Source organism: Elgaria multicarinata, chromosome 4, assembly GCF_023053635.1.
Source record: "Elgaria multicarinata webbii isolate HBS135686 ecotype San Diego chromosome 4, rElgMul1.1.pri, whole genome shotgun sequence".
NCBI lineage: Eukaryota > Metazoa > Chordata > Lepidosauria > Squamata > Anguidae > Elgaria > Elgaria multicarinata.
The window spans coordinates 118723328-118747846 of NC_086174.1; the positions used below are offsets into that span (position 1 = coordinate 118723328).

General features: G+C 40.6%; 1 protein-coding gene across 1 annotated transcript in view; it reads right to left on the reverse strand.

The window, feature by feature from the left end:
- The window catches only part of MCPH1 (microcephalin 1), a 116719-nt gene extending 107113 nt beyond the window's left edge, over nt 1-9606 (reverse strand). Inside the window, exons 1-4 of the mRNA XM_063125070.1 lie at nt 9519-9606; nt 6336-6454; nt 3664-3748; nt 2214-2328 (exon numbers count right to left, since the gene is read on the reverse strand). Coding sequence (XP_062981140.1) covers nt 2214-2328; nt 3664-3748; nt 6336-6454; nt 9519-9530 — 331 coding nt within the window. The 5' untranslated portion in view covers nt 9531-9606. The remainder of the gene's footprint in view (nt 1-2213; nt 2329-3663; nt 3749-6335; nt 6455-9518) is intronic.
- Between the last annotated feature and the right edge of the window lie 14913 nt (nt 9607-24519).

Here is a 24519-nt window from a genome sequence, read left to right on the forward strand (position 1 = left end):
ACAGTTTTCAGCCTTACCTTCTAACAGGCAAGCTTCTGTTCATAGTTTCAACCACCCAACCACACCCTCCTCTGGGATGTCCCATTCCATTCGCTCCACTGATATTCAACATTCCACGGTTACAGAAGCAGGATCTACAGTACTGCTTTATAACGATGTATAACACTACTGACAACTATTGGGGCCCATGTCACATTCCATATACCATTTTCAAACCGCTTCCAAAGTGTTATATCCTGCTTGGTGTAGATCTGGCCAGAGAATGCTCAGTACTCATTGGGCTGTGTTTTGGTTGTGTAGAGTTGCCACTTTAGGGTGTTTGTTTTTAACATGTTTTATACTTCTGCAGATTTCAGGGTTTTTCCCAGCATGCTGATATGTCCCTACTTTTTCTCAGCAGTCTTGTTTTACTAAGTAACTGTTGATGACAACTGTCTAGGTTAGAGGGAGTGATAATAAAATGACTATAACCACCTTGATCCAGAGAATCCTGCATACAGAAGACTGTGGTTCTTCTGCACTGGTCAAAGTTCCTCTACTTTTACCCAACCCAAGAACGCTTGAAACTATTAAGACAGGCAGAAATAGTGGAATTTGGTAGCCGAGACAAGAAATGGAGCACTCAGATTTAGTCTTAATAGATATATTTATCTATATTGGACCTTTTTAATTTATTTTAGCTTCTTTCCTTATATTACAGGAGGTTGCAGGGTGGAACCCTTCCCAAACTTTGGGGAAAACACACATGTGACTGTTCAAGTGGAGGTGGTACTTACTTTTTGTCTCCAGAGGAATGACAGTATGTAATGCTGTAACATCGTTCCCAGGGGCATTAGCAGCTACATTTTGAAAGTGCTAGACAGTGACATTGCTATGTGCAGCAAAGATGCTACTTGGAGAGGTGGCTTTAGTTATTTTTAAAGAGTGGGGGAGACCATTGGGACCACTTTGTAGAACAAATAATAAATGCAAACCCTCACACCTAAAATTGTGGTAGATTTCTCCCCCGCTCCACACCTTCACTGAGGATGAAGTCTGACAAAAGTGGTCGATACTGCTCAGTATTGTATTCCACTTATAAATTTAGTAGAATAGTGTCACGACTGCTCCCTTTGGGTCTCTTGTTTACTTTTCTCTATTAAAGGATCCCAACCATGGACCCAGTCGGCATACTGCTGATCACTAGTTCTGAGTTTCACTGACTCTTCTTGGCCCCACAGCAACCAGCCCAGCACACTGTGCTCCACTCTATTCACCCTTTTACTTCACCGCTGCCACCATATATACCAGTACCTTACCTCAGGTATTCAATCCAGTTTATGAAATAAAATAACTTTTTTTTAACAATAAGTTTGTGCAGTTTCTCAATCTTGTGGTTTCATTTGTTGCAATACTTGTTTGTTACAGTACAGATGTATCATGTATCCTTGCCTACTCTACCCACTAGAACAATCTCCTCCTATTCCCTCTTTTCCTAAAACAATAAAACGCTGATCCTATTCTGATCTAAACCTTCAACAGACAAACCCAGACTCTCTCTCACTGTCAACTCTCCACACAAAGCTCTCAACTGCTTCTCTAACTGCTGTCCCAAACTTGAATCTCACAGCCAATGAGCATCCACTCCAACATTCAATGCATTCACTCCCCCTCCCAACAGCATTAACCACTTACCATTCGAAGCCCAAACAGCACTTACATCATAAATACAAAGCAATAAACAGTAAAACATCACAGATAGCTTTGCCACCTTTCTACTAGGAAAAAAAATACACATGAAAGCTAACTAATTTTTGCATTCGTATTCCAACTACCCCATACATTCTTCAGACAGGCTGCTGCCACTAGGCCAGTGTAAAGACAACACATTTTAAGAAACAATAGAAAAGATAATTTCAAACCGATGTTATGTGATTTACAATATCTTATAGAGATCCAATGGGAACTAAATTATAGGTGGTGGTGTGGAGGGTAGGAAAGGAGAGTCTACTGTTGGACTTCCATTTAGGGAGACTAAAGAAAGTCCTTTGCCAAATTCGTCCTCTCTCTGTCTGCAGTTCATCTTGTTCTACAAATTTAACAGGCATCCCCATTTGTAGATATTAGTTTGGAAATACAACTCTGGAGCAGTACCTTAAGATTATGCTCAAGTTTCACAATATACCAGTGTATGTTTAAAAAGCATTAACAACATGAAATGTTCATAAACTTGCCTGTTGCTGCTTTTTGTTGTGCTAACTCTTTAACCATAATTTCCAACCTTTTTTGTAGTCTCCTATCATTTTCTGGAGTTTTTTCAATGAAGTTTTTGGGCTGCATGCATTTGTGCTACAAAATAAAATAAAATTATAGCATTGACAGATAAGGCTTGTATTAACACTTGTTTTAAGTCAGGTGCAAGTTCTTTAAAAACGTAAGTTGCGTTTTCATTAATGCCAAAGTCAGAACTTGGAATATATTCTAAAATAAAGTTTGATCAGAGAAAAACATTTCTATGCAAAGTGGTAAATGCAGCAATTTATCTTATTTGAAAATACAAAAACTCAGAAATATTTTGGATTATATTTTCTTATAGAACGATGAACAGTTGTTTTAATACAAAATGCTCATAGATTGCTACCCAGCATTTATTCCTCCAAAATGATTTTTAAAAGTGACATGTAAGCAAGACTAGACATGTAAAATTTCTGGAAATTTTGAAGCCATGGAGGAAAGCTTTTTTAAAAAATCCTCTCTGTAAAATTCCCAGCATAGTTGTTTCTTTCAATTCTTATTAAAATTGATCTAACTTATATTTTATCAAAAGACATTTAGGGATTCTTCAAATCATCCTCAGTTTCCGAACAGTCACTATACCATAGTATGTGAAAAAAATATGCATTTTTGAGATTTGGTTTTGTTCAGAGTCCTTTGTTTCTGGGTTCGTTCTAGTTAGATAGTGTAGCAAGTCAATGAATGCAGTTCTAAAACCAACATGATAGAGAAACACAGTATATAATCCTGTCACTGCCACCACATATGACAGAGATGTGAATCATCCCACCTATGTTTCTTTTCTTTTCCTTTAAGAAAAACATCTTTGAGACTTGGTTATATGGAATTCACTGTCAGTTTTTAATAAAGTTCCCAATTAGACTTCACTAATAGAGAATACTGTTCATCATTCTAAAAGAAAATATTTCATAATCCAAAATATTTCTGCTTTTTCATATTTTCAGCTATAAAATCTTTAATTACTGCCACTAAAATAAATCGAAAAGAAACTCAGTAGCTCGGTTCCTATTGTGGGTAGGTCTGCTCAGTTTATCACATTCCATTAAGCATGCCTATCCCCAACTAGCAACTTTTCAACATGGATGTGCTTGGCTGGCTGAGATAAATTAGTGAATGGGAGCTCGCCGAGTGCTGCCTGGCCAGACCTCTTCCAGCTGACCCAGCTGGTGAGCGCTCAGCATTAGATGCGCCTGATGCCTCCGGAAAATGTGCAATTCCCAAAGGTTTCAGAAATCATCGTATCTACCTGTGCTTAAACATTTCTAAATTATATGGCACTGATATACATATTTTGGTATATATGAGAAATTGAGGGTCCCACCAAATGCCTATAGGGCCAGAAACAACGTCTATTTGGGTGCTAGGTGACATTTTAAGTTATATACATACCTTTTTATTAAGCTGAGGTAACCCTTCATTAGTATTTACTGCAGGATACAGTGATTCATTAACATGTGCTCCAACTTCTCGGCATCTGAGCAGAACACATTTAATTAATTTATGCATTTCTTTGGTGTAGAATTAGATGGATTTATTACTGCTAGCAATGGTGGTAAATGCTTGAGAACCTTAGCATTGCACAGCAATTGAACTTATCCTGATAGCCTAGCTGCATATCCTTAGGTCAGTTCTCATCTGTTCTTTCTGACATATCCAAAATTCCTAAGAGGCATATCTTGTCCAGAAATTCAGGTCATCAAATGGACCACTTGCTTGCTTGTAAAAATCACATTTGAAATGCTAGTTTCTATTTCTATTCACTTTAGTAGAGATAGAGCACAAAACTGTAAAAGAGCTAGTAATTTAGACACAGATATGAAGGGAACATAATCTTTAAGGACAAGGGTCACATTCCTTAGTTTTGCTGGTAGCCAGAGTCTAAGACTTCTGGAATGACTTAAATGTCAGTAAGATCTGTCACTCTGTTTTAATTCTGAGAAGTGAAGGACTTCACCTTTTAAAAAAAAACAATTAAGTACTAGAATTTCAGTGTGAGAAAACGTATATCAAAGGATTCCTATATCTGACTTTTTCTAGATCATTTCTTCAAAGCTGAAAACTCAGGAACATAGAATCACCCAGTTGCCTATAGCAACCTCTTGCTTACATTCATGGCTGCAGCTTTCCTATCTCTAAGTATGCCAAGAAGTTCCAATCCTATCTGTTATGCATGATTTAGTCAAATCAATTAGGATAAATTTGAAAAACATCTGATAAGCAGTGACAGATAGCAAAAAAATAAAACAAAATTGTGCATAGGTCTGTAAAACAGAAATGACATAGTTCTCTTGCAACATACTTCTCTTTACAGGATATGTAGTTCTTATACATAACCCACAAACAATGATCTATGCAAGTGTAAAAATGCTTTCAATGTAGGCATTTCATAATGCATTATGTATCTTCTAAGAACACACCCAGGTAGGCCTCATATAAAATAATGCATTTTATGATAAGGATTTGGTAAGAAGATATGAACATCTCACAAAGAATCTGAGTTAATAGTTATCTAATGTTGGGCTTAGACTGTTTGTGTTACACTACAACAGTGGTTTCTAGACTGAATTCCAGGAAACCCTAGGGTTCTTCAGAATTTTGGCTATGGGTGACAAACTTTCCTGAAGGGCAGTATACTCATCATCATATACACTAACAGCAAATTCATTCTCTGTATGTCTAACCAAAATGGCACCACCCACAAACAAGAACAAATTATCAACACATATGGGGAAACCCCAAGGAAGTATGAAAAAGAAAATCCCATGAGAAAGGGAACCCAATGAGCATGGTCAATGGCCACTGAGTTCTGACAGGCTGCTGGGGGTGAGAGTGGTGACAGAAAAATAGAGAAAAGGGGGAATGGAAGTGGATATATTGGAAGAAAGCATAAACAATGAATCAGAACACTCCACACTGCAAAATGCTGTTTCCAAACAAATTATTCCACAAGAAAGACTTTAACACAGGTTAAGTGTTTCCTTTAGGTAGAAAGTTTGAAAATCAATGCTTTGCAATCTTTTGATATGCAATTAAGGCTACAAAACCATGAGATAGCAGCACAAAATTAAAATAGTTCAACAGTACGATTCTAGTGACACCTAGTGATCTTGCAGTTGTAAAGCATATACAATATACCTCAGACATCTGGCATATTTTAATAATGAAGATGAAAGTATATAATCTCATGAAAACACTAGTTACTACTAAGCTACAAGTTTTAATGTTAATACTGAGCTGCTTTTAATAAATAGTACAGGTTAACTGATTTCCATCTTCCTTGTTTTTTTTAGGGTGGGGGTAAACCTCAATATATCTGATGTAACAATGAGGAATTCTTCCTTAATTTCACAGCCAATGGTTTGATCATCACAGATTAATTGTGAAGTGTAAGACAAATTTTAAAAATCCACTAGCACTGATGGAGTTTACCAATCACTCATAATGGAGTAAGATAACCCACCTAAGTACTGTGTAAATAGAATGCATCTATTTTAAGAAAACTAAATAAGAAATTATTGTACTGAACTTTTATTTTATTATTTTTAACTATGCCCAAATAGCCTAAAGTCTACAAATTAGAAATGTAATTTGGTTAAAATTCTGTAGTTTATGCAATATTTAATTCTACCACATCAATTATCTTCCTAAGGCAAAAAGAGCTTTTTGGAGGAGAAAGAACTTGTAAACTATATATAAATATGTAAAGGTACCTTTTACGATTGCTCCATCTAGCCCAGTATTGTCAATACTGCCTATTATTTTACTGACTGCCAGCAACTCCCCAATGCTTTAGGCTGCTGCTTTCCCCAAGATTTCACGGATAGAACTTGGGACCTATGCCATGCTAAGCATGTGCACGGCCATTAAGCTATATGCTCTCCATGATGCATGCTTCTTCTGGAGTCTCAATCTGGACTCTTGCATAAATGTGGCTAGCAGTCCTTACTTATAATTATTTTACTCAAAAAAGACAATCACACACTGGGAATTTTTGAAGCCATTAATATTCCTCTTTAAATATTTTCTCCTCTAGCATGTTTGTACCACATAGCAATACTCACTTTTCTACCCAAAGTACTGACACTAGTTTAACCCCAAGTTTCTGAGCTTTATTCCATGTAGATGAGAGTCCTTCTTTAAAGATCACATGAGTCACTTGCTTGTTGAAAGTCTTGGAAACCTACAGAACATAAGGGAATGAACATTTTTTAGAACCTTAGCTAGAAACTCTTTTTGAAGCTACATAACACTCTTCAATTGAATGAAAAAGTGATTTAGGGCACAATCCTATGCATACTTAAGCAGAAAAAAGTCTTACAATAGGACTGCGCCTTAAATTCTTATACACTGCTTTACCAGCTAAGCAGGAAATCTGCAGCTTTTAAAACTGGTAAGTAGGGTCTTTCATTAGTTAATCTGAAACACAGAATATAGTATGCTATATACCGCATTTCTTCGATTGTAAGACACCATCGATTCTAAGGCGTACACTAATTTCAGTGCCACCAACAGGGGAAAAAAGCTTTGATTCGAAGAAAAAATAAATTTCTTTGAACATCTTTTATGAGTAGAATTTCTTAGAAAGAGCTGGGTTTTGGGGCCACTGCGCTGGGAGAAGCTTAGGGGTAAGCAAAAAACAGGTGCTTACCCTCCCAGCTCCTCCTCCCGGCTTGCGGCTGCTGCAGGAACTTCCTCTTTTGGCTGCCTGCCTGCACGTGGAGGAGAGAGACGAATGGAGCTGGAGCTGCCGCGTGAGAGCAGCTTCGGTGGAGCAGCACAGGTTTTTCCGCGGGCGTGAGGGGTTCCAGGTGGGATGCGCGCTTCCCAGCGCGGCGGCTGGGGGGGACCCGGTGCTTGGGGGGGGTGAGCCTCCTGACTCTTGGAGCCGCGTGTCTCCTGGCACGGCTGACAAGGGCCGGAGCTGCACAGGGTGCGCTGTAGGCTCCAATCAGCCAGCAAAACAATTTTAGAAAGCCCTGCTTGCTCAGCTTTCTAAAACCAATAAAGCTAAGGAGACTGGATGTTTCAGACCCTTTTTAGTGGAATGGAGTCTTTTTGCATCTACCGTATTTCTTCGATTCTAAGGCGCCATCGATTCTAAGGCGCACCCCATTTTTAGACCTGTTTATTTAGGGAAAAAAGTGCGTCTTAGAATCGAAGAAATACGGTATCTTGGCCAACAAGCAGATGTGTGTGCTTAAATTCATTGACATCCTCGGTGTTCATGAAAGCTTATGCCACAATAAATTCGTTACTTTTTAAAGGTGCAACGAGACACTTGTTTTTCTCAAAAATTGTAATCCCTGTTATTTCTTAGTTCTCTATTCAGATTATTAACTGAAGTTTGTCAATCATTTAAAAAATCGTCTTAAACCTCTAGGGCTTCTGGATACTGAAGTCCCACATGTAGTTTTCACATCCAACTTCTTCAGTATTTTCGAGATTGCTAGACATAAATTTACAGTAACATTTAAATTAAGACTTGCAACCTTCAGTAAAAGAAACATGCAGCTAGATATGCAACATCCCACTTCCATGACTCAGAAGCTCACCTGCTGCACCAGGCCTTAGACTCTGAGATGTTAAGAGAGTGACCAACCAGGATCCCTGGTTTGGCCATAAAGGGAAATGTTTGCTTTCTTCTAATATTTCTGATTATTTTAGCCTCTCACGTTAGTAGGAGCCAAGTGAGGTGATTAAGCAGCATGGACAAATGCACTGCTCATGGATAAACCAGAATTCAGCTACTGTAGACCTTCTAAACTGGACAGTATAATGATTTACAGAGGACAAACCTGGGACACATTTGATATTATTTTTATTTTTCATCCAACATAAAGCAATTTCTAGCAAGTTCACCCCAAACAAAAGGTTAATCATACTCCTCCCCCATTCCCAAGAAACCCTTATAACTGTAATAGAAAGGGTTTGTAGAAACAGAAGGAAATCCAGAACTCTGAAATGCATAAGATTCATTAAAAATATTTTCTATTGCATCATTTTAGTACTAGACATTTTTGTAATAATAATAAAAGGCTTAAGTGTAATTACATAAATAGTTAGGATTCACCATATGTATAGTACTTCTGAGCATAAACCTTGATTTTTATGTATCTTGGGTGATGTCTTATTGCTAAGGCAGCTGCTCCCAATGGAAACTTGAGGGAGTTGGTATTGTCTTCTGTTCTACATGTTAAATGATCTTGTTGGCCTTGAAGACAACAAGCAATGGGCCTTCATTTCCCAAATGGGACAGGCTCTTTGAATGGCACAGCAGCAGTGGAATGAAATAGATGTATGGAAGTCAAGGATAGTGGACATATGTCCTGTGTTTTCCATTTACTATTATTAATGAGTTCATAACTATTGTGCCCTCCATGTAATGGTGCTTCACAAAGAATGAGAGAACTTGTCATGCAATTTAGAAAAAGGCAAAGACAGATCACAGAGGAAGGGGAAGAAAATGGAGGCAGGATTAAACAAGGAGCTGGCAGCGATGAAACAATGGGATGATGACTAGAGTGACATTGATGGAGAAGTCAGAGCGAGTCCAATCAATTATGTGCTAGACCCAGTTGAAGGCTTACTCCATAGTGGTGATCGTGATGAAGAAAGTGTTCTTTTCTACGACGGTTGCGTCTGCACATAATTGCCCGCCAGAACTCTTTCAGGTAGTTAAAGGCATATTAAATTCTGGCTCATGAAAAGAAAATGTAGACCAAACGCTAGGTGGGGTCACAAGAGAGAACCTTCTTGGGACTGCTCCCAGGCTTTGGAACTCCTGGTAAAGAAGACCAGGTTGTCTCCTTCTCTGTTGTGCTAGCACAGAAGGGTTGTTTTTTAAGGCAGACCTTGCATGTAGCTGGTCTGTTGCTAAAGAGGATTGGCATTCTTTTATTGATGTGTTTTTAATTTGGTTTTATGTTATGTTTTAAGTAATCTCTGTTTTGTTACCCTCCATGAGAATCATTCTTGGTGGAAAAGAGGAATATAAACTTAAATAAATAAGAATATGTGATTCTTTCACTTATACATACTTAGGCTTAGTTACACTATAGTGTTTGGACTACAGATTTGTGTTAAAGACTTCACAGAAAAGGTGGACCTATCTTTATTATATGTTGGTACATATGTAAACATACGGATATTACAATATTCTTATTTTAAAAGCTCATGAATTGAAAAGAAAATTACATGTAAGTGGCAGCTTTAAATACAACAACCATTCAGAAAGTATTACTTACTGTTGCTCCCATATCAAGTAGTTGTTGGGCAAAGGCTTTTGAATAATTTTCTGTTCTGCTGGATGACCATACTTCAACATATGCTATAACACCTATGAAACAATAAAGGATCTAAATAATATATTTTTAAGCATTTTTACCCTGTTTTTTAGCCAAAATGGCTACCAGATCAGCTTACAAATATCAGGAATAAGTCAGTTCCTTCCCACAGGTTTATAGTCAGTCTAAAACACATGACACTCAAGGAAAAGGGATGGAGAGGAAAAAGGAGAAAAAGCAATCTCAAACATCATTTCTTAGTTATATTATATTATTATTATCCCGCCTTTTGCCCTATGCTGGGCCTCGAGGCAGCCTTACAAAGTTTAAAACATACATTGGGGTGGGAGAGGGTGGGGGAAACAAAACCATAAACGTTTAAAATACACAACAAAAATATAAGACATTAACATAGATGGAGGGCCAGATTATCCTCCAAAGGCCTGCTGGAACAAAAAAGTTTTAGCCTGCTTCTGAAAGCCCATCAAGGAGGGAGCCAGCCTAGCTTCCCCGGGAAGAGAGTTCCAGAGCACTGGAGCAGCCCTCTCTCCCATGTTCCCACCAAGCACGCTTGTTAAGATGGTGGGACTGAAAGAAGGGTTTCTCCAGAAGATCTTAAAGCACAGGCAGGCTCATAAGGGAGAATACATTCTTTCAAATAACCTGGACCCGAGCCAGGTTATAATTCTTATCATGACCAACTGGGGTGAAAAACAGTTAAGGGAGCTTGATGGAATGGCTGCCAGCTAGGTGATAATTGGGAAAAGCCAAAGGCAGCTCTCTCGGTAGAGGTGATAGAATAACTCTGCTTCTCTTCTCTCCAGCTGCTTTGCATCCTGATGGAATGGCTGCCAGCTAGGTGAAAGTTAAGTGTGTGTGTGTGTGTGGGGGGGGGGGGGGGGGAGAGTTCAATATCATTCTTGGACTGCAACTTCTTGCATGTAAATCTCAACTATTTCCATAGTATGGCTTACTTATGTCAATTAACTACTTCTGTTTATCATTTTACACAGTTCTTCCAAATCAGTATCAGAAAGACAAAAAACAGACTACTGAATATAGTATAGTACTCTTCAAGAGCTAAGCTGTTATCAGATCTAAAACGAATCATACCTGAAGCGCTGCTACTACTTTTTAAAAACCTACCTGTACCTCCATGACAGCCAGCAAGTGAAGTGTTCCTTGTATTTGGATTTTAAATTGACTGGTTGTCGATGGGGCTTACTTGGTATCATATATAGCCACTCCTGCCCTAGTCATAGCAAGGAAACATGCTGGGATCAATGCCAGACAGCTAAACTTCATCTCAATTAGACGAAGTCCACTGTTTTAAAGTGCAGGTCGTTCCAAGTGTAAGAACTAATTCCCACCATACCCACTGAAATGGTTACCTTTTCCCCCCTTCATTTTCTTTTGACAACATTCAGCACCAACCTTTTTCATTGCCTTATATTTCTAGTAAAGTTGATGTGCAGGGATGGGACTTCCTTGAATTGCTCTCCTACAGAGAGGATTTCCTTCTGCCATTTTTCTATTGAAGAACTGTAGGGCATGCCAGTATGACTTCCATTTTACAAATGACATGACATGTACATGTAGCACTAGGGAAGCAGGGCAGCAGCTGAGACTCCCTTTGGAGTGTAAACCAGGGGTGGGAAATCTCCGGTCCCCAGAATGTTGTTGGACTTTAACTCCCATCATCCCTTACCAATGGCCATGGTGACTGGGACTGATGGGAGGTGGATGCCATATCTGGAAGGCCACTAGTTTCCTACATCTGTTCGAAAAGGTAGACTGGGTTTACACACAACAACCCATTGAGGGTTGTCTTTTGAAACAAGCCATGGTGGGTTGTCATGTTGTCTGAACTTGGACCACTTCCCACAGGGTGGCTTGTTTTCCACAAATGAGCGACCATGAAAGCCCATGGCTTGTTTTGGGGTTTGTTTAATGCACAATGGGTTGGCGTGTTCACCAAACCCGGCAGAACCAACACATCATGTGTTGCAGCAATTGGGTACAGAGCCACTCAGCAAAAGTGGCAAAAATCCCTGCAGCTCTCTTCACAAGTGATTTTACCCATGCTGCAGTGACAGCCCCTTCACTGATGCCCAATTGGCACTTCTTCAACCAACCAAACAACCCCCCCCCCCCCAATGGGGACTATTGTTGCTTTTTGGCAGTTGCAGAAGTGCACACTTACATATAGCCTTGCTTTGCCAATGCCCTTGTTTGTTTCAACTACAAAGGGCAGTGGAGTATGAAACATGCAAGGAATTTTATAAGACAAGACTGCATATAGGGTCCCCTCTGCGAATGGGAATCATGAAAAGAGGAAGGGAGAAGCATGGAACCCCTCACACTGAAGATCTTATTCGCAGGGTGGGTTGTTGTGTCAAACAAATTCCCCCATAGTATGGCAGAGATGAGGGTATAGAAACACAACACGTGTTACTACTTTTAAACTGTTACCTATTCTAGTAGATTCATGGGGCTTTTGGGGATCACCTACCCATCTTGACATAAGTGTTTTTTACAATACGTTCTGTTCATGTTATCTTAATGAAAAGTCTTCTAAAATCTTTTAATTCAAATAACACCCCCCACACACACACAACTGAGGATTCCATTCCCCTTTATTTTTATCTCTACAAACAGTCCTTAAAATCTGGCAGAGATGGATGTAATTAAACTAACATATAGGTAAGGAAGAGGGGGCACATAAAAAGTGAAAGGAGAAATGCTGATAGCAATGGTATGGTAAAAAGAGATATTTAGTAGTGCTTTAAATGGGGGCAAAGTATTGTTTAAAAAGCAGGATAAAAAGGCCTTAGGAAAGTAGGCTTATGTGCAGTCAGCATGTACTTTCTAAAATGAGTAGAGTTTGGAGGAATGAAGCATTCATCATCTGAAATGGAAATATGAAGGACTTGGTGGTGGTGATGCACTGGGAAGGGACCTGTCATCTGTACACATTTAGGAGCTTCACGCATTTCTGGCAAACCCAGGGTTTAATTATGCACACATCCAAGGAAGCTGGAAAAAGTGTGTGCTCGGTTGGTGAGGGAGGAAGTAGCTTGTCACACCAGAGCTGTGCGTGGGGAGGCTTCAGTCCTGGGTGCAGCTGCTTGCAGGTAAGCCTCGTCGGAGCACGTATCTTCCATGCACGAGGCTCCCCCGTTCAAATCCATGATGTCTCAAGCTGAAGCATCGTAAGCTAAAGGACCTGAGACCCTCTCTCCCAGCCGGAGAAGACAGTCCTGGGCTAGATGGCCCAGTAACCCGACTCAACGTAAAACAGCTCCCCACGTTCACACACGTGTTCCGAAGGAGACAGAAATAGTTCGTGGGAATTGCATACGCCTCCCCCGCGCCACCCTGTCCCATGACCAGAAGCTGCCTGCCATGACCCTTGAAACCGGTCAGTACCTGTTAAGACAAGCCGGCCGTTAGCAGGCTCCATAGTCACCAAACGGCATTAACGACCCTCGCGCCACCGTTTGAACCGCTATGTCGGACGCATGCGCCTTGCAGAGAGCCGTCTTCCTCCTCCTCCTCCTCCCTCTTCCGGCTCCGCTCTCGCCTCATGAGAACCATAGAGCTTACAAATCTCTATGGTGACAGTTGTGCTTGCTTGATGTGAAGCGCCGCGCAATGGTTCTCAATGAGAGATTGGGGCGGGTTTTGCAGAACCAAACGGACTTATACCTGGGAATGGGTGGGCAGTTACGGGCTTTTCCGCCGCCCCCACCTCTCTTTTTTTGCTAGCTTACCCGAACAGCGCTTAGAGAGTTTAAAGGCAGCGGGTTGCGTCCAACTGTACAAATACTTAGAATAGCCCTATTGAAATCAATGGGGCTTAATTTAGTCATGACTAATTTAAGACCTGTAGATTTTAGTGCTGTTGCACCCCTGTCCAGTTTGGAGGTTTCCCGTGAGCTGCTGGGTGCCTGACTGTGTGAACAGAATGCGGGACTGGATGGACCCTCGGTCTGATCCAGCATGGGTCTTTTTATGTTCTTATGAATATGAATAAGTCTGGATATGACTTGAGGAAAATCAAGGAACATAAGGCTGCAATCCTATACCAAACTACTTGGGAGTAATTCTCATTGAAAGCAATGGGACTAACTTCTGAATAGGATTGCACTGTAAAAGCTATTCAGTGGTGCTCACATTTCTTTGTTACTTGATTTTCAGTTTTTCCTGCGGATCGAGTAAATTGGAGTTTGGCATCCAAACGGATGTCGTTACATATATTTTAATATCAAAATGGGCAGCCTGATGCTACACATGGATATGACCGAGGGTGCATGTTTCAGGTTGCAATCCTTTCTTTGTAGACTTACCTGAGAGTTAGCTCCACTGAATACGGTGGATGGAAATTGTTTCTGTGTAAACATGCAAGGCTTCAATCCTATACATGCTTACTGTGGAGTAAGCCCAAATGGACGCAGTCTTGCTTCTAAGCGAACACATATTCAAGAAGGGCTGTAGCTCATGGCTTGCCTGCAGAAGTTCCCAGGTATGGCCTGAAATCCGATACATACTTACATAGGAGTACACACCATTGAACTCAGTCGGGGATACTTCTCATTAGACATGTATAGAATTGCACTGCTTATCCTCTGTATCTCCAGGTAGGGCTGGGAAAGGCTCCTCCCTGGAAAGCTGCTGCCAGGCAGTGTCTCAGCATAAACAATATCTGAGCTAGATGGACCAATGGTCTGACTCAGTATATGAAGCTTAAGATGAAGCTTAAGAACATATATGAAGGTGGCCCCATCTGGCACAGTGCAGTGTAGTTCATAATGAACTGGCAGTGTGTGGCTCTTCCAGCAGTCAGAAGAGTCTTTCACCACCATTCTGCTTCCTAAGATTCTCCTAATGAAGATACCAAACTTAAACAAGGTCAGAAACAATGAGAATGTACAACCCAATGCACCCATTTTTGGCTTATGCAATGTGAAAGAAGTGACAGATACAACTGGCAAGTTGGTACAAACTGAGCACTTCCAGTTGCTGCATGGGTCATTTCTGGACACTTTAAAATGTGCCTCTGCACGGTAGATGGCACTGTAGCGCAAGAATTGCAAGCCTTTTACTCTGCTGTGCTACAAAAAGATCTACATCTAGGATGGAGGTATTTTATCTGTCTAATTTTGACCCAAGTATGTCACATATGTAGATTTGGGAACTCCTAGTCGATTAGTATCCCACCCCACGCCTTATATTACTTCTTATGAACATTATGTATAAAAAAGATATTCCTTGCTCTTCAAATTCTAAGTTACGAAGTAACAAATTCAGATGGGAACTGGGCATTTCCTCTTTGACATTGTTGGATGAAAAAGGTGTTTTTTAATATATATATATATATATATATATATATATATATGATTTCAGCATTTGAATGACTGGACAGAAAGCCGTTACATAAATGTTTCCAGTGGATTCATACCTATAAGAATCTCAAATGTTTATTCACAATACAACTTATTGTATGGCCATCCTAGAGAGCCAAGAATAGTTTAGTTCCTAGGCAGTTCCCAGGGTCTGGCACTCTTGCTTGAGCTGTATCTGTTGCATCATTTGTCTTCAGATCATCCTAATGTAGTCTTAAAGAACAATATGCAATTTAAAAGGGTAAAGAATAAAGGTTTAATTGAAAAGTATCATCAATAGTTTAAATGAGGGCATTGCTAACTTTTCAAAATGCAGCTGGACGATATTTAATGCTATGAGGGTTTTTTTTTATTTATGGCAATGGCTGCAGAAAAAAGCAGGACACATGGTATTTATATTTCTCCTGATTCAATGCCTCCAATTTTATTCTCTCTTGCTGTCCTATAATTTTTACAAATCACCCCTTCTGGATTTGACTCAGCAGCAGGTTTATTTTTGAGCACTTGGAACGCTGATAATAGGACAGTGTCATAGCCTCACCATCATTAGGTCACACTGTAAAAATACCTCTTAGCATTCCCCTAAGAGTCCAAATGACTTGGGGGGGGCGTTGTGGAGAGGAGAGAACACCATTTGGAGAGAGAGAGAGAGAGATCTAATGCCAAGCTCCCAGAAATGAATCCCATAATAGGAATGAGAGCCAGCTAAATTCCAGGCTAAGATATGAGTCAACTTTATTTGCAGTTGAATGGCAAATTTATCCAAATTGCTTTCTATACTGATCTTGCTAGCCTGTATTCCAGCATCTGGCATTTTGCAATACTCTTAGTGCAATAAACATTTGGTTACATGACAGGGAAATGTTAAGTTGCTTTCCTAAATGTAGATAAGTAATTAGGGCTATATGTTTAACTTTGGAAACACCCCATTTAGACCCTGTTTTATGAATCACAGAATCATAGAATAGCAGAGTTGGAAGGGGCCTACAAGGCCATCGAGTCCAACCCCCTGCTCCATGCAGGAATCCACCCTAAAGCATCCCTGACAGAAATCCCTGACATCCAGAAATCCCTGACAGGGATTTTGACATCCCTGACAAAATCAACATCTTTTGTCCAATGAGGCTGTAGAAATCTTTTTAATTCAAATATTCTGGTAGCTGTGCATTATCTTATACCTGTGATCAGATACTGTCTTGAAAGTGAACATTATCAGTGATTGTCATCTTTCCTAGAGATAATCAGCATCATTCCAGACCAGGGATGGGGAACTTCTAGCCTCTGGGCCTATCCGGCCTGGACGGTGGTCCTCATTTGGCCTGCAGAGCCTCCTTGGATTTCTCAGTCCCTGTCCCCTGGAGAATCCATGCAGTGGTCTCTGATCTGAGCACTTCAGTCACCGTCTGGGTCATGGCAGCTTCACCCATGCTGCAACTTCTCTCATTGTGGAGGAAAAGCATCCATGACAGTGACGGCAGGCAGGGCACTCCTCTAGCTGAAGTTATCTTTCTCACAAAGGGCCGGGTAGTGGGGGACTCAGTCCCCCACCACAGAAGTTTTCCCACTCTTGTTCTAGACTATCCTCCAAGAATGGGTTGGTGAAGGAGATAGCCGGCTGACCTCATACTACAAAACAACAGCTTTTCTTGAAACCTTTGCATAACTCTCCTCCCCCATTTTTTTTAACGTACTAGTACACATGATGAAAATTGTTGATAATCCTATATATTCAATGTATGTTTTTTCCCTGTTTTCACAATGTATTTTCTGTTATATTTTCCCAATATTCACAATAAAAGGGGGGAAATGCTAAAAAAAAAAAAAAAAAAAAAAAGCTTATAGGCGCAATCCTATGCATGTTTAGACAGAAAAAAGTCTTACATCTCCAAGCATTTCCCAGCTAGCCATACTGTTTTATCACCTTAATGTAATTTGATGTCTTACAACAGAAGCCCACATTTTTCAAAGTTAAACATAACAGTGGCATTGTTACCAAAAGCATTAAAAATATATACACATTAAAAAATCGGTTATAGTGAAAACTGATTACTGAAATATGCAGATTAAAAACAAACAAAAATAACAAAAGAGCTACAATAATTTGTGTGTGTTTCATAAATGTTTGGCTGCACTTACATATTTCTTAAACAGAATTTTTAAAATAAAATAAAATAAAAATAAAGCACCTCACGGTCCAATCCAATACTGGGTTAATCTAAAGAAAGTCTCAATGAATTCAGTAGAGGTACTTCTAAGTCAACATATACAAGGTTGTGATCATAACTGTGATTTATGGTCTATTAGATTGTGTGTATCATAGAGGAAATGTTAGAATTTTAATGTTGCTCCTGTCACGAAGTGTTGTGCAGTAAGTTAGTTACTATGGCATTAAAATGACACAAGCAATATTAGCTCTCCAGGGAATGCCATTCAGATATATACTTTGTTAAATGGGATGCATGCCACATGGCATGAATAAGCATGACTGTTCTTTTATCATTCTTAATCATTTTAAAATCCCCCTATCCCAAGGGAATCCTAAGGGAATGAATGACTGAAAACATTTTCACAATGTAGAAGGTCAGATTGGCACTTGAAGGGGCCAGGGGACACATTCCCAGAAGTCCGGGAAAGCGTCCTTCTAGGCCCGCCCAGCACCGACCAGGGCCTTTCCCCAGCCCCAATTGCCCCAGAGAAGCCTTAGTTTTCTGGAGGTCTCCAGGGTTTTCTGAGTCATCTGGTCACCCTGATCTAGTCCAACGCTCTGTTCACACTGGCCAACCAGTTGCTGACCAGGGAACCACAAGCAGGACATGGTGCAACAGCACCCTCCCACTCATGTTCCCCAATGACTAGTGTATACAGGCTTACTGCCTCTGATACTGGAGGTTGCACTTAGCCATCAGGACTAGTAGCCATTGATAGCCTTCTCCTGCAGGAATTTGTCCAACCATCTTTTAAAGCCATCCAAATTGGTGGCCATTATTATTTATTTTTTATTTATTTAGAATATTTATATACCGCTCCTCATTGAAAAAAATTTCGGAGCGGTGTACAAGGTAAAATGAAAATAAAAACAGAATAAAACAGTTAAAACAAAATTTAAAAAGAAGCAAAAAACAACAACACAGAAATCCAAGGCTGCATGTTAAAGAAAGGCTTCTTGGAATAAAGATGTTTTCAGGAGGCGCTGAAAGGAGTACAAGGTTGGAGCCTGTCTGACCTCCAGAGGCAGGGAATTCCACAGGAGGGGCGCCACCACGCTGAAGGCTCTTCCCCTGGTGGATTCCAATCGGAGGATGGATCTAGGTGGAACCACCAGGAGCAGGCCCTCGGATGACCTCAGTGACCGGGCAGGTTGGTAAGGGAGAAGGCACTCTCTCAGGTTTACTTGAAGTAGTGAATTACATAGTTTTAACTAGTTTAATCATACCAACACCTAAACATCTAGGTTTAGGGAAAGGGATTTCTAAGTCATCGGGCATAGCTTCTGAGCAGATTTGATTAAAAAAAGGAAGATATTTCAGCAATTTCAAAAAATCAAAACAATATATGCATAAAACTTTGATCGGTACTTTTAGTTACTGACAAAAGACAGAGAGAGAAAGAGAGGAAAGAATGTCGTTCATTGCAGAGACAAAGTCACTATTGCTGGGAAACAATCCCCACCCCCCACCCCCCGAACCCTTCTTCCATAACCTTCTGATCTAGACTGAGTTTGGAAAGTCACCTAGAAACTTAAAAAGAAACACAGCTAGCAATTTTTCCAATTGTTTTCTTTTACGCTATAGGCGTATCGCTTTTGCCCCTTCCCCCCCAGAAAGTAGGTTATCTGGCCAACAGAGATAAAGATCTTGTTTAGTAAATGTAGGGGTAACCAAAATGATTCACACATAAAGATTGAAGGTTTTCATTTCTGAATATAAAGAGGCAAAACAAAAATGGGAGAAGATATAAATTTTGGTGATGTTATTTCTTTTCCTATCATCTTCATGTAAACAGTTTTATTTCATTTTTAAATTGGAATATTTTAAGTATGTTTTCTTAAACTTTAACTTTGTTCATGTTTTAGTGTTTTGTGAGCTCTGTTTTATTTTAGACTTTTGTTGGCTAAAGTTTATATAACTTCCTCTCCACCTCCCACAAAGAATACCTCTTATATTCACAGTATGTATGATAAATCTGCATTTAAAAAAAAATATTTGACTTTGGTTGCATTGTATGATCTCAAGTTGATTTCTTCAGAAGTTCATAAAGGCCTCCATATTTTTTATATTTGGGGAGCAGTTCAAGCCACCTCGTTCTTAGAGTAGTCAGTGCTGTGATGTTATATGATGGCATGTATATGTGTCTGTAATAATTCATTTATAATTCCTTATTTCCAGAATTACTACTACTTTTTTTCGTAGTTAAACTTGCAAATCCAACTAATAAATGATCTGCACTTGATGGCACAGGAGAAGAAAACGTAGCAAAACTAGTGAGAATTTGTTGTCTCAAATGCATTCGGATAGTTTTAAGCAGGAGGCCTGAAAAGCCAGATGCTTTGTGACAAATCAAGCTGTACAGACAGAAAAGTCTCCAGAAGCAATAGAGACAACAACAGATCTAGCTTTGAAATGTGTTGTACTTAAATTCACAAAGAATGTATCTATGGATTTTGCATTGCCTTTTAGGTCCTACTCAAAAGAATTCTTTAGGATGGATCCAAAGGTGCCCTTCTGCTTACAGAAGGAATCTACCATTCGTGAGAAGTTTGTTTTACATCTCCCACTAAACCAGCCTTCGTCAACCTGGGTCCCTCCAGATGAGTTGAACTGTAACTCCCATAATTCCCAGCCAGCATGCTGGCTGGGAATTATGGGAGTTGCAGTCCAAAACATCTGGAGGGACCCAGGTTGGGGAAGGCTACACTAATGTCAAAAAGGAAACGAAATCCAGAGATCTTTTGCTTGTGCCACAGCTGTGCTGCATCTTCCACAAGCTGAAGTATGGCAAACCCACCAGTAGCACTACATGAACACTTTAAACATTTGTGGAACGGTATTAGTTGCTATGTTACTTGATTTATCTGTTAGGGGAAAGAAAGTGCCTAAGCAACTTTGGAAATGTATGAAATGTAGAAACCTCAAATGGATTTTTATATGTTGTCAGTCTGTACACACGCAGCAAACCCAACATGGGAACCTATTCAGTCAGATCTGAGCTTTGTTCAGCTATAGTATTCAAATAATGGGTGGGCTTCATCGCCTTAACCATGAGCACAATTTCAGGTTTTAGTAATGCTGGGATAATATTCATGGCAAGGTTCAAAGGCCCTGTTTTGAATATATTTAAGTTGTAATTACTGAAGAACCGTATTTAAAGAACCTTAGTTGTCCTATCCTATGACTCCTGGGACATCCTCCCAGGGAACATAGGTGTACACCAGGGATTAATTTTATTTGTTTAATTTTGGTTCTTATTTTCACAATGCCAAGTAAACAACCAGACCAGGAAAAGCCAAGACTTCTCCTTTCTTGCTCCCTCATGGGACAGTTCCCAACTGCCCTAACTGTTCACACCTTTCACCTGTCAATTGCCTATAGAATGTCACTGTCCAATTTCCTCTCAGGGAAGAAGCCCAACCGCAGTTCCATTCTATCATCACCACAGCTCATCTTTTATCATAAATTGTAAAGCATAATCCCTTAATCGACATGTCTTCATGTTGCCCCAAGTATATGTATGTGTGGGCTGCTTAGGGTATTTTATATAAAGGCAGGATATAAATTGAAATAATAATGATAATAATGATAATAATAATAATATAAGAAGTGTGTGTGTAATAAAGAATAAAATAATTATTTCAAAATATATTTAGAGCTAAATGTTTAAGCTTTCATCCTCATCAGTAGCTGTGATGTCAATCGTGTGTGTGTATACTAATCCCAAATTTTATTAAACCCAAACTTTGATAAAACCCAACTATCCTCCGCTTTGCCACAGAAACAACCTATACAGAGGTAAAGCATGGGTAATGGTGCTTCTGTATCAATTCAGTCCACCCTTTCCAATAACATTGGGGGGGAAGTTAAGCATATTTGCCTGTTTTCCCAGACACTGCAGAGGTTAAATTTTAAATTTTTTATCATCAAGCCCAATTCTTTTGAAGGCATGAATTAGTGATGACTTTTCTTTTACAAAACAAAAGAATCATAAGGAAGTGCCTTTCTAAAAAGAATAACGCTGGCTGGAATCCTAAACATTTGGATGCCAGTCTTGAAATCCTTGCACACAACCCTAGCCTGTTGCTCTCTCCTCTATGCAAGGCTCTCCCCTCATGAACAGGCAATCAGTGCTGTCAGCGCTTACAGTGATAATCAGCTGTTTGAAAGAAGGGGGAAAGGTGGGTACAGCCTCCTCCCCAAACAGGCGATTAGTGCTGTCAGACCTGACAGTGCTGATCAACTCTGGTAGCATTCAAGCAATGCTGGATGCAGGCTTTTCCTTAGTGCGCACAGTGTCAGATCTACAAGATTGAGAGGCAGAACCCTATTTCCAAGGGTGGGTCATTCCTGCTGGATTGATGTAGTGGCATCTGGGGACCAAACTGGGCATGACGTTAAATGAGTCTTTGCACTTAATATGCACATGTATAAACATGCAAATAGAATCCACTGGGGCGCTGATAATTATTGTGATCACAAAGACACATTGAATCAGAGGGAGAATTTGGCCTTTGTGCATACTTTACATGCAGAAGTTCCTGTGTTTGATCTGTGGTATCTCCAGGTAGGACCGAAAAACTCCTGCCTGAAACCCTGGAGAGCTGCTGCCAGTCAAGGTGGACAGTAGTGGGATAGATGGACCAATGCTCCGATGCAGTGTAAGGCACCTTCCTAGGTTCCCAATTGCACCCTTTTCCTCTCCTGCTGTGGCCCTGCAGGAGACCCCTCCTCTGAAGCTGCTATTTATATTGGTAGAAAATTCCTCATTGGTACTGTTAGAAATTCCCTCACCTATTGAATAACTGTGCAGGGTTGTTTATCAACCTTGGAGGAGGTTGATAAACAACCAGGAGCATCCTGGTCACTGCTGCTGGTCATGAGAGGGGACTCCCTTGTGGTCGGCATGGAATGGGGGTGTGGTGTAGATCTTGAGCCTCTGGGAGAACAGCCTGTGGAGAGCAGAGGTAAATACAGAAAGAAGCTCCATCAACTCCCCACTCAATGAAATAATGCTCAACGGGGGCTGCACGGCCTAGCCCTGCTCCTGACAGGCCTGGCAGCCACGTTCCTCACTGCCAGTGCAACCAGCTGCCAAAGACGCCCAATAAGGGGTGTTGTAAGGGGCTGTACAGGCATACTAACGTATGCACAGAGAGCTCCACATTTCTTGCATGGAGGAGTTCCACCCACATGTATCAATATACACGCAGAGATCCCACTGATACGTTCTGATTGTGTGGAGGGGGAGCCCCCCCGAAATGGCATGAGGTGGGACTAGTTATGCAGCCCCCATGAAAAGGCAGGTCTTAATCCAGCTGACTTTCTCTGTTATGCAGTGGCATAGTGGTACAGGTGCTCATCATAAGAGTCCCCATTGTCACACTCCTAAGGACAATCCAAAAATGTAGGCAGCTGTCTCGATCCGTATCAACAAACCAGTTGTGGCAGTTTTCATCTCCATCAGGAGCAGGTCTTTTGTAAAGCTAATGGGTCTTAATTGCTCATTCAAGATAAAGCCACCCCAAAATACTTTGCATTACTACAGGGAATAATGTCTTGTTGCTGAGAAAAGCATTCTCTCCCCACCCACTCACCCACTGTGAAGAGTGTAGCTAAATTCAGGACCGAGAAATCTGAGGGGGTTGACAGATGATGTCAGCGCCCCTGCTAAGAAAAAAAGTGGTAATCCTGCGTCCCTGTGCACCATGGCTCCACTACACTGCTGCCATTATGGAAATTAGCCAATGGATTTCAATAGCCGACCCTAACAATGGCTGAGGAAATGGCCAGAGACTGTTCTGGAAGGGAAGAGCTATTTTGGAGAAGGGAGCATATCTGAAGGCTGGTGGTGTGTGTGTGCGCGTGCAGGTGCAGGTGTGTGAAGAAAGTGACAGCAGCTCTCTACCTTAGAGAGATAAGGGGGCTGCCTAGATGGTGCCAGGTTGCCACCATGTTTAAAGAAAACATGTGCTTTCTCTGCTGCAGAGTGGCAGCGGCTAATCCTGACACAGAGAAAGCATAGGGTTTTTATGGCCGTTCGGCCTGCTGGGCCCTCCCCCTGTCCTCTGTCCAGGAGGATGGCAACCAATCAGGGGTTGACATCTGCCTGGGAACACCTCTGCTGCAACTCCAGAGCAAGGACAGACGGTGGATGCATCCTGCTCGCCTCGCTCCAGTGAAAAAGTTGGAGTAAGTCCCTGAGTTTTTTAACTTGCAGGTTTGCAGGAAAGCCCCATGATGGCTGCGAGGTGGCTGCTGTGTCGTCTAACCAATGTAGTGCCACCGTGCATCCACCTCAGGGCTTTCAGAGCATCTAGGCAGGCCCCTGGAAGAGATTTTTACTAGCTGCTCTAGCTGAGACCCTGTTTAACAGGAGGTGCTAGGAACTGACCCTTGGACTTTATTCACCTAGGGCAATGACTGATACATTTTGCCCAAGGGCTTCCAAATGCAAGACCATTCTTTCGATGAATCCCATCTCAGGATGTCTTCAAGTATTTGTGCCATTGTATCTGTGCAACCATTGCACACAGGCCTAACAAGGAGCAACCTGACTTAATAGTCCACATGTGATACTGGGAGGAGCACTCTTTTGAAAAACGTATTATTTAAATTCTTACAAGAACATATTATTTATGTAATACTGTGAGATGTAAAGAGCATTTCGTTTCCAATTTTGACTTTGTAGAGCCCCTGAACTGAATGAAAGGTCTTATGCAGAGTTGGGCTTATTATTATTTAATTTATTTAATATATGTACATTTTTTATTTGCCATCTGCCTTCGCTGTCTTCTTTGACTTACGATTTTTATTAATTTCTGCTAAAATGAATGATTGCAGAGGTTTTCCTTCTTTTGATCACAGCTTACCGCGGCATTTCTTTTACAGATCAGAAAGGAAGCTGCCCTCCAACACTTACAAATGGAATCCTTTTTACACGAAGATGAAACAAATACATGCACAAAATATCTTTCTGAACTGAGAGAAAGCATACAGAAAAAGTCTAATCTTTCCTGAATATAGATGGTTTTCTATTGAAGACATTTAAATACAGAAAAATGTTTATCTAAACAAAGCAAATTTAACTCTGTGAGCAGTTGTACAATAGAGAATATCCAGGCTCGGCATTTTGTGGGTGTGGGCGCACCCTGTTAATGATAATCAGTACTTCCAGATCCAGCTTTCACGAACTAGTGCTTGGTAGTGGTTAGAATGTTTGATGTGGACGTAAGCGAACTGTTTTCAAATCCATACATAGCCATAGATCTCATTGGGTAGCCTTGAGTTTACACAGCTTAAACTACTCCACAGGTTTGTTGTAAAGATAAAATGGAGTAACCTAATGTA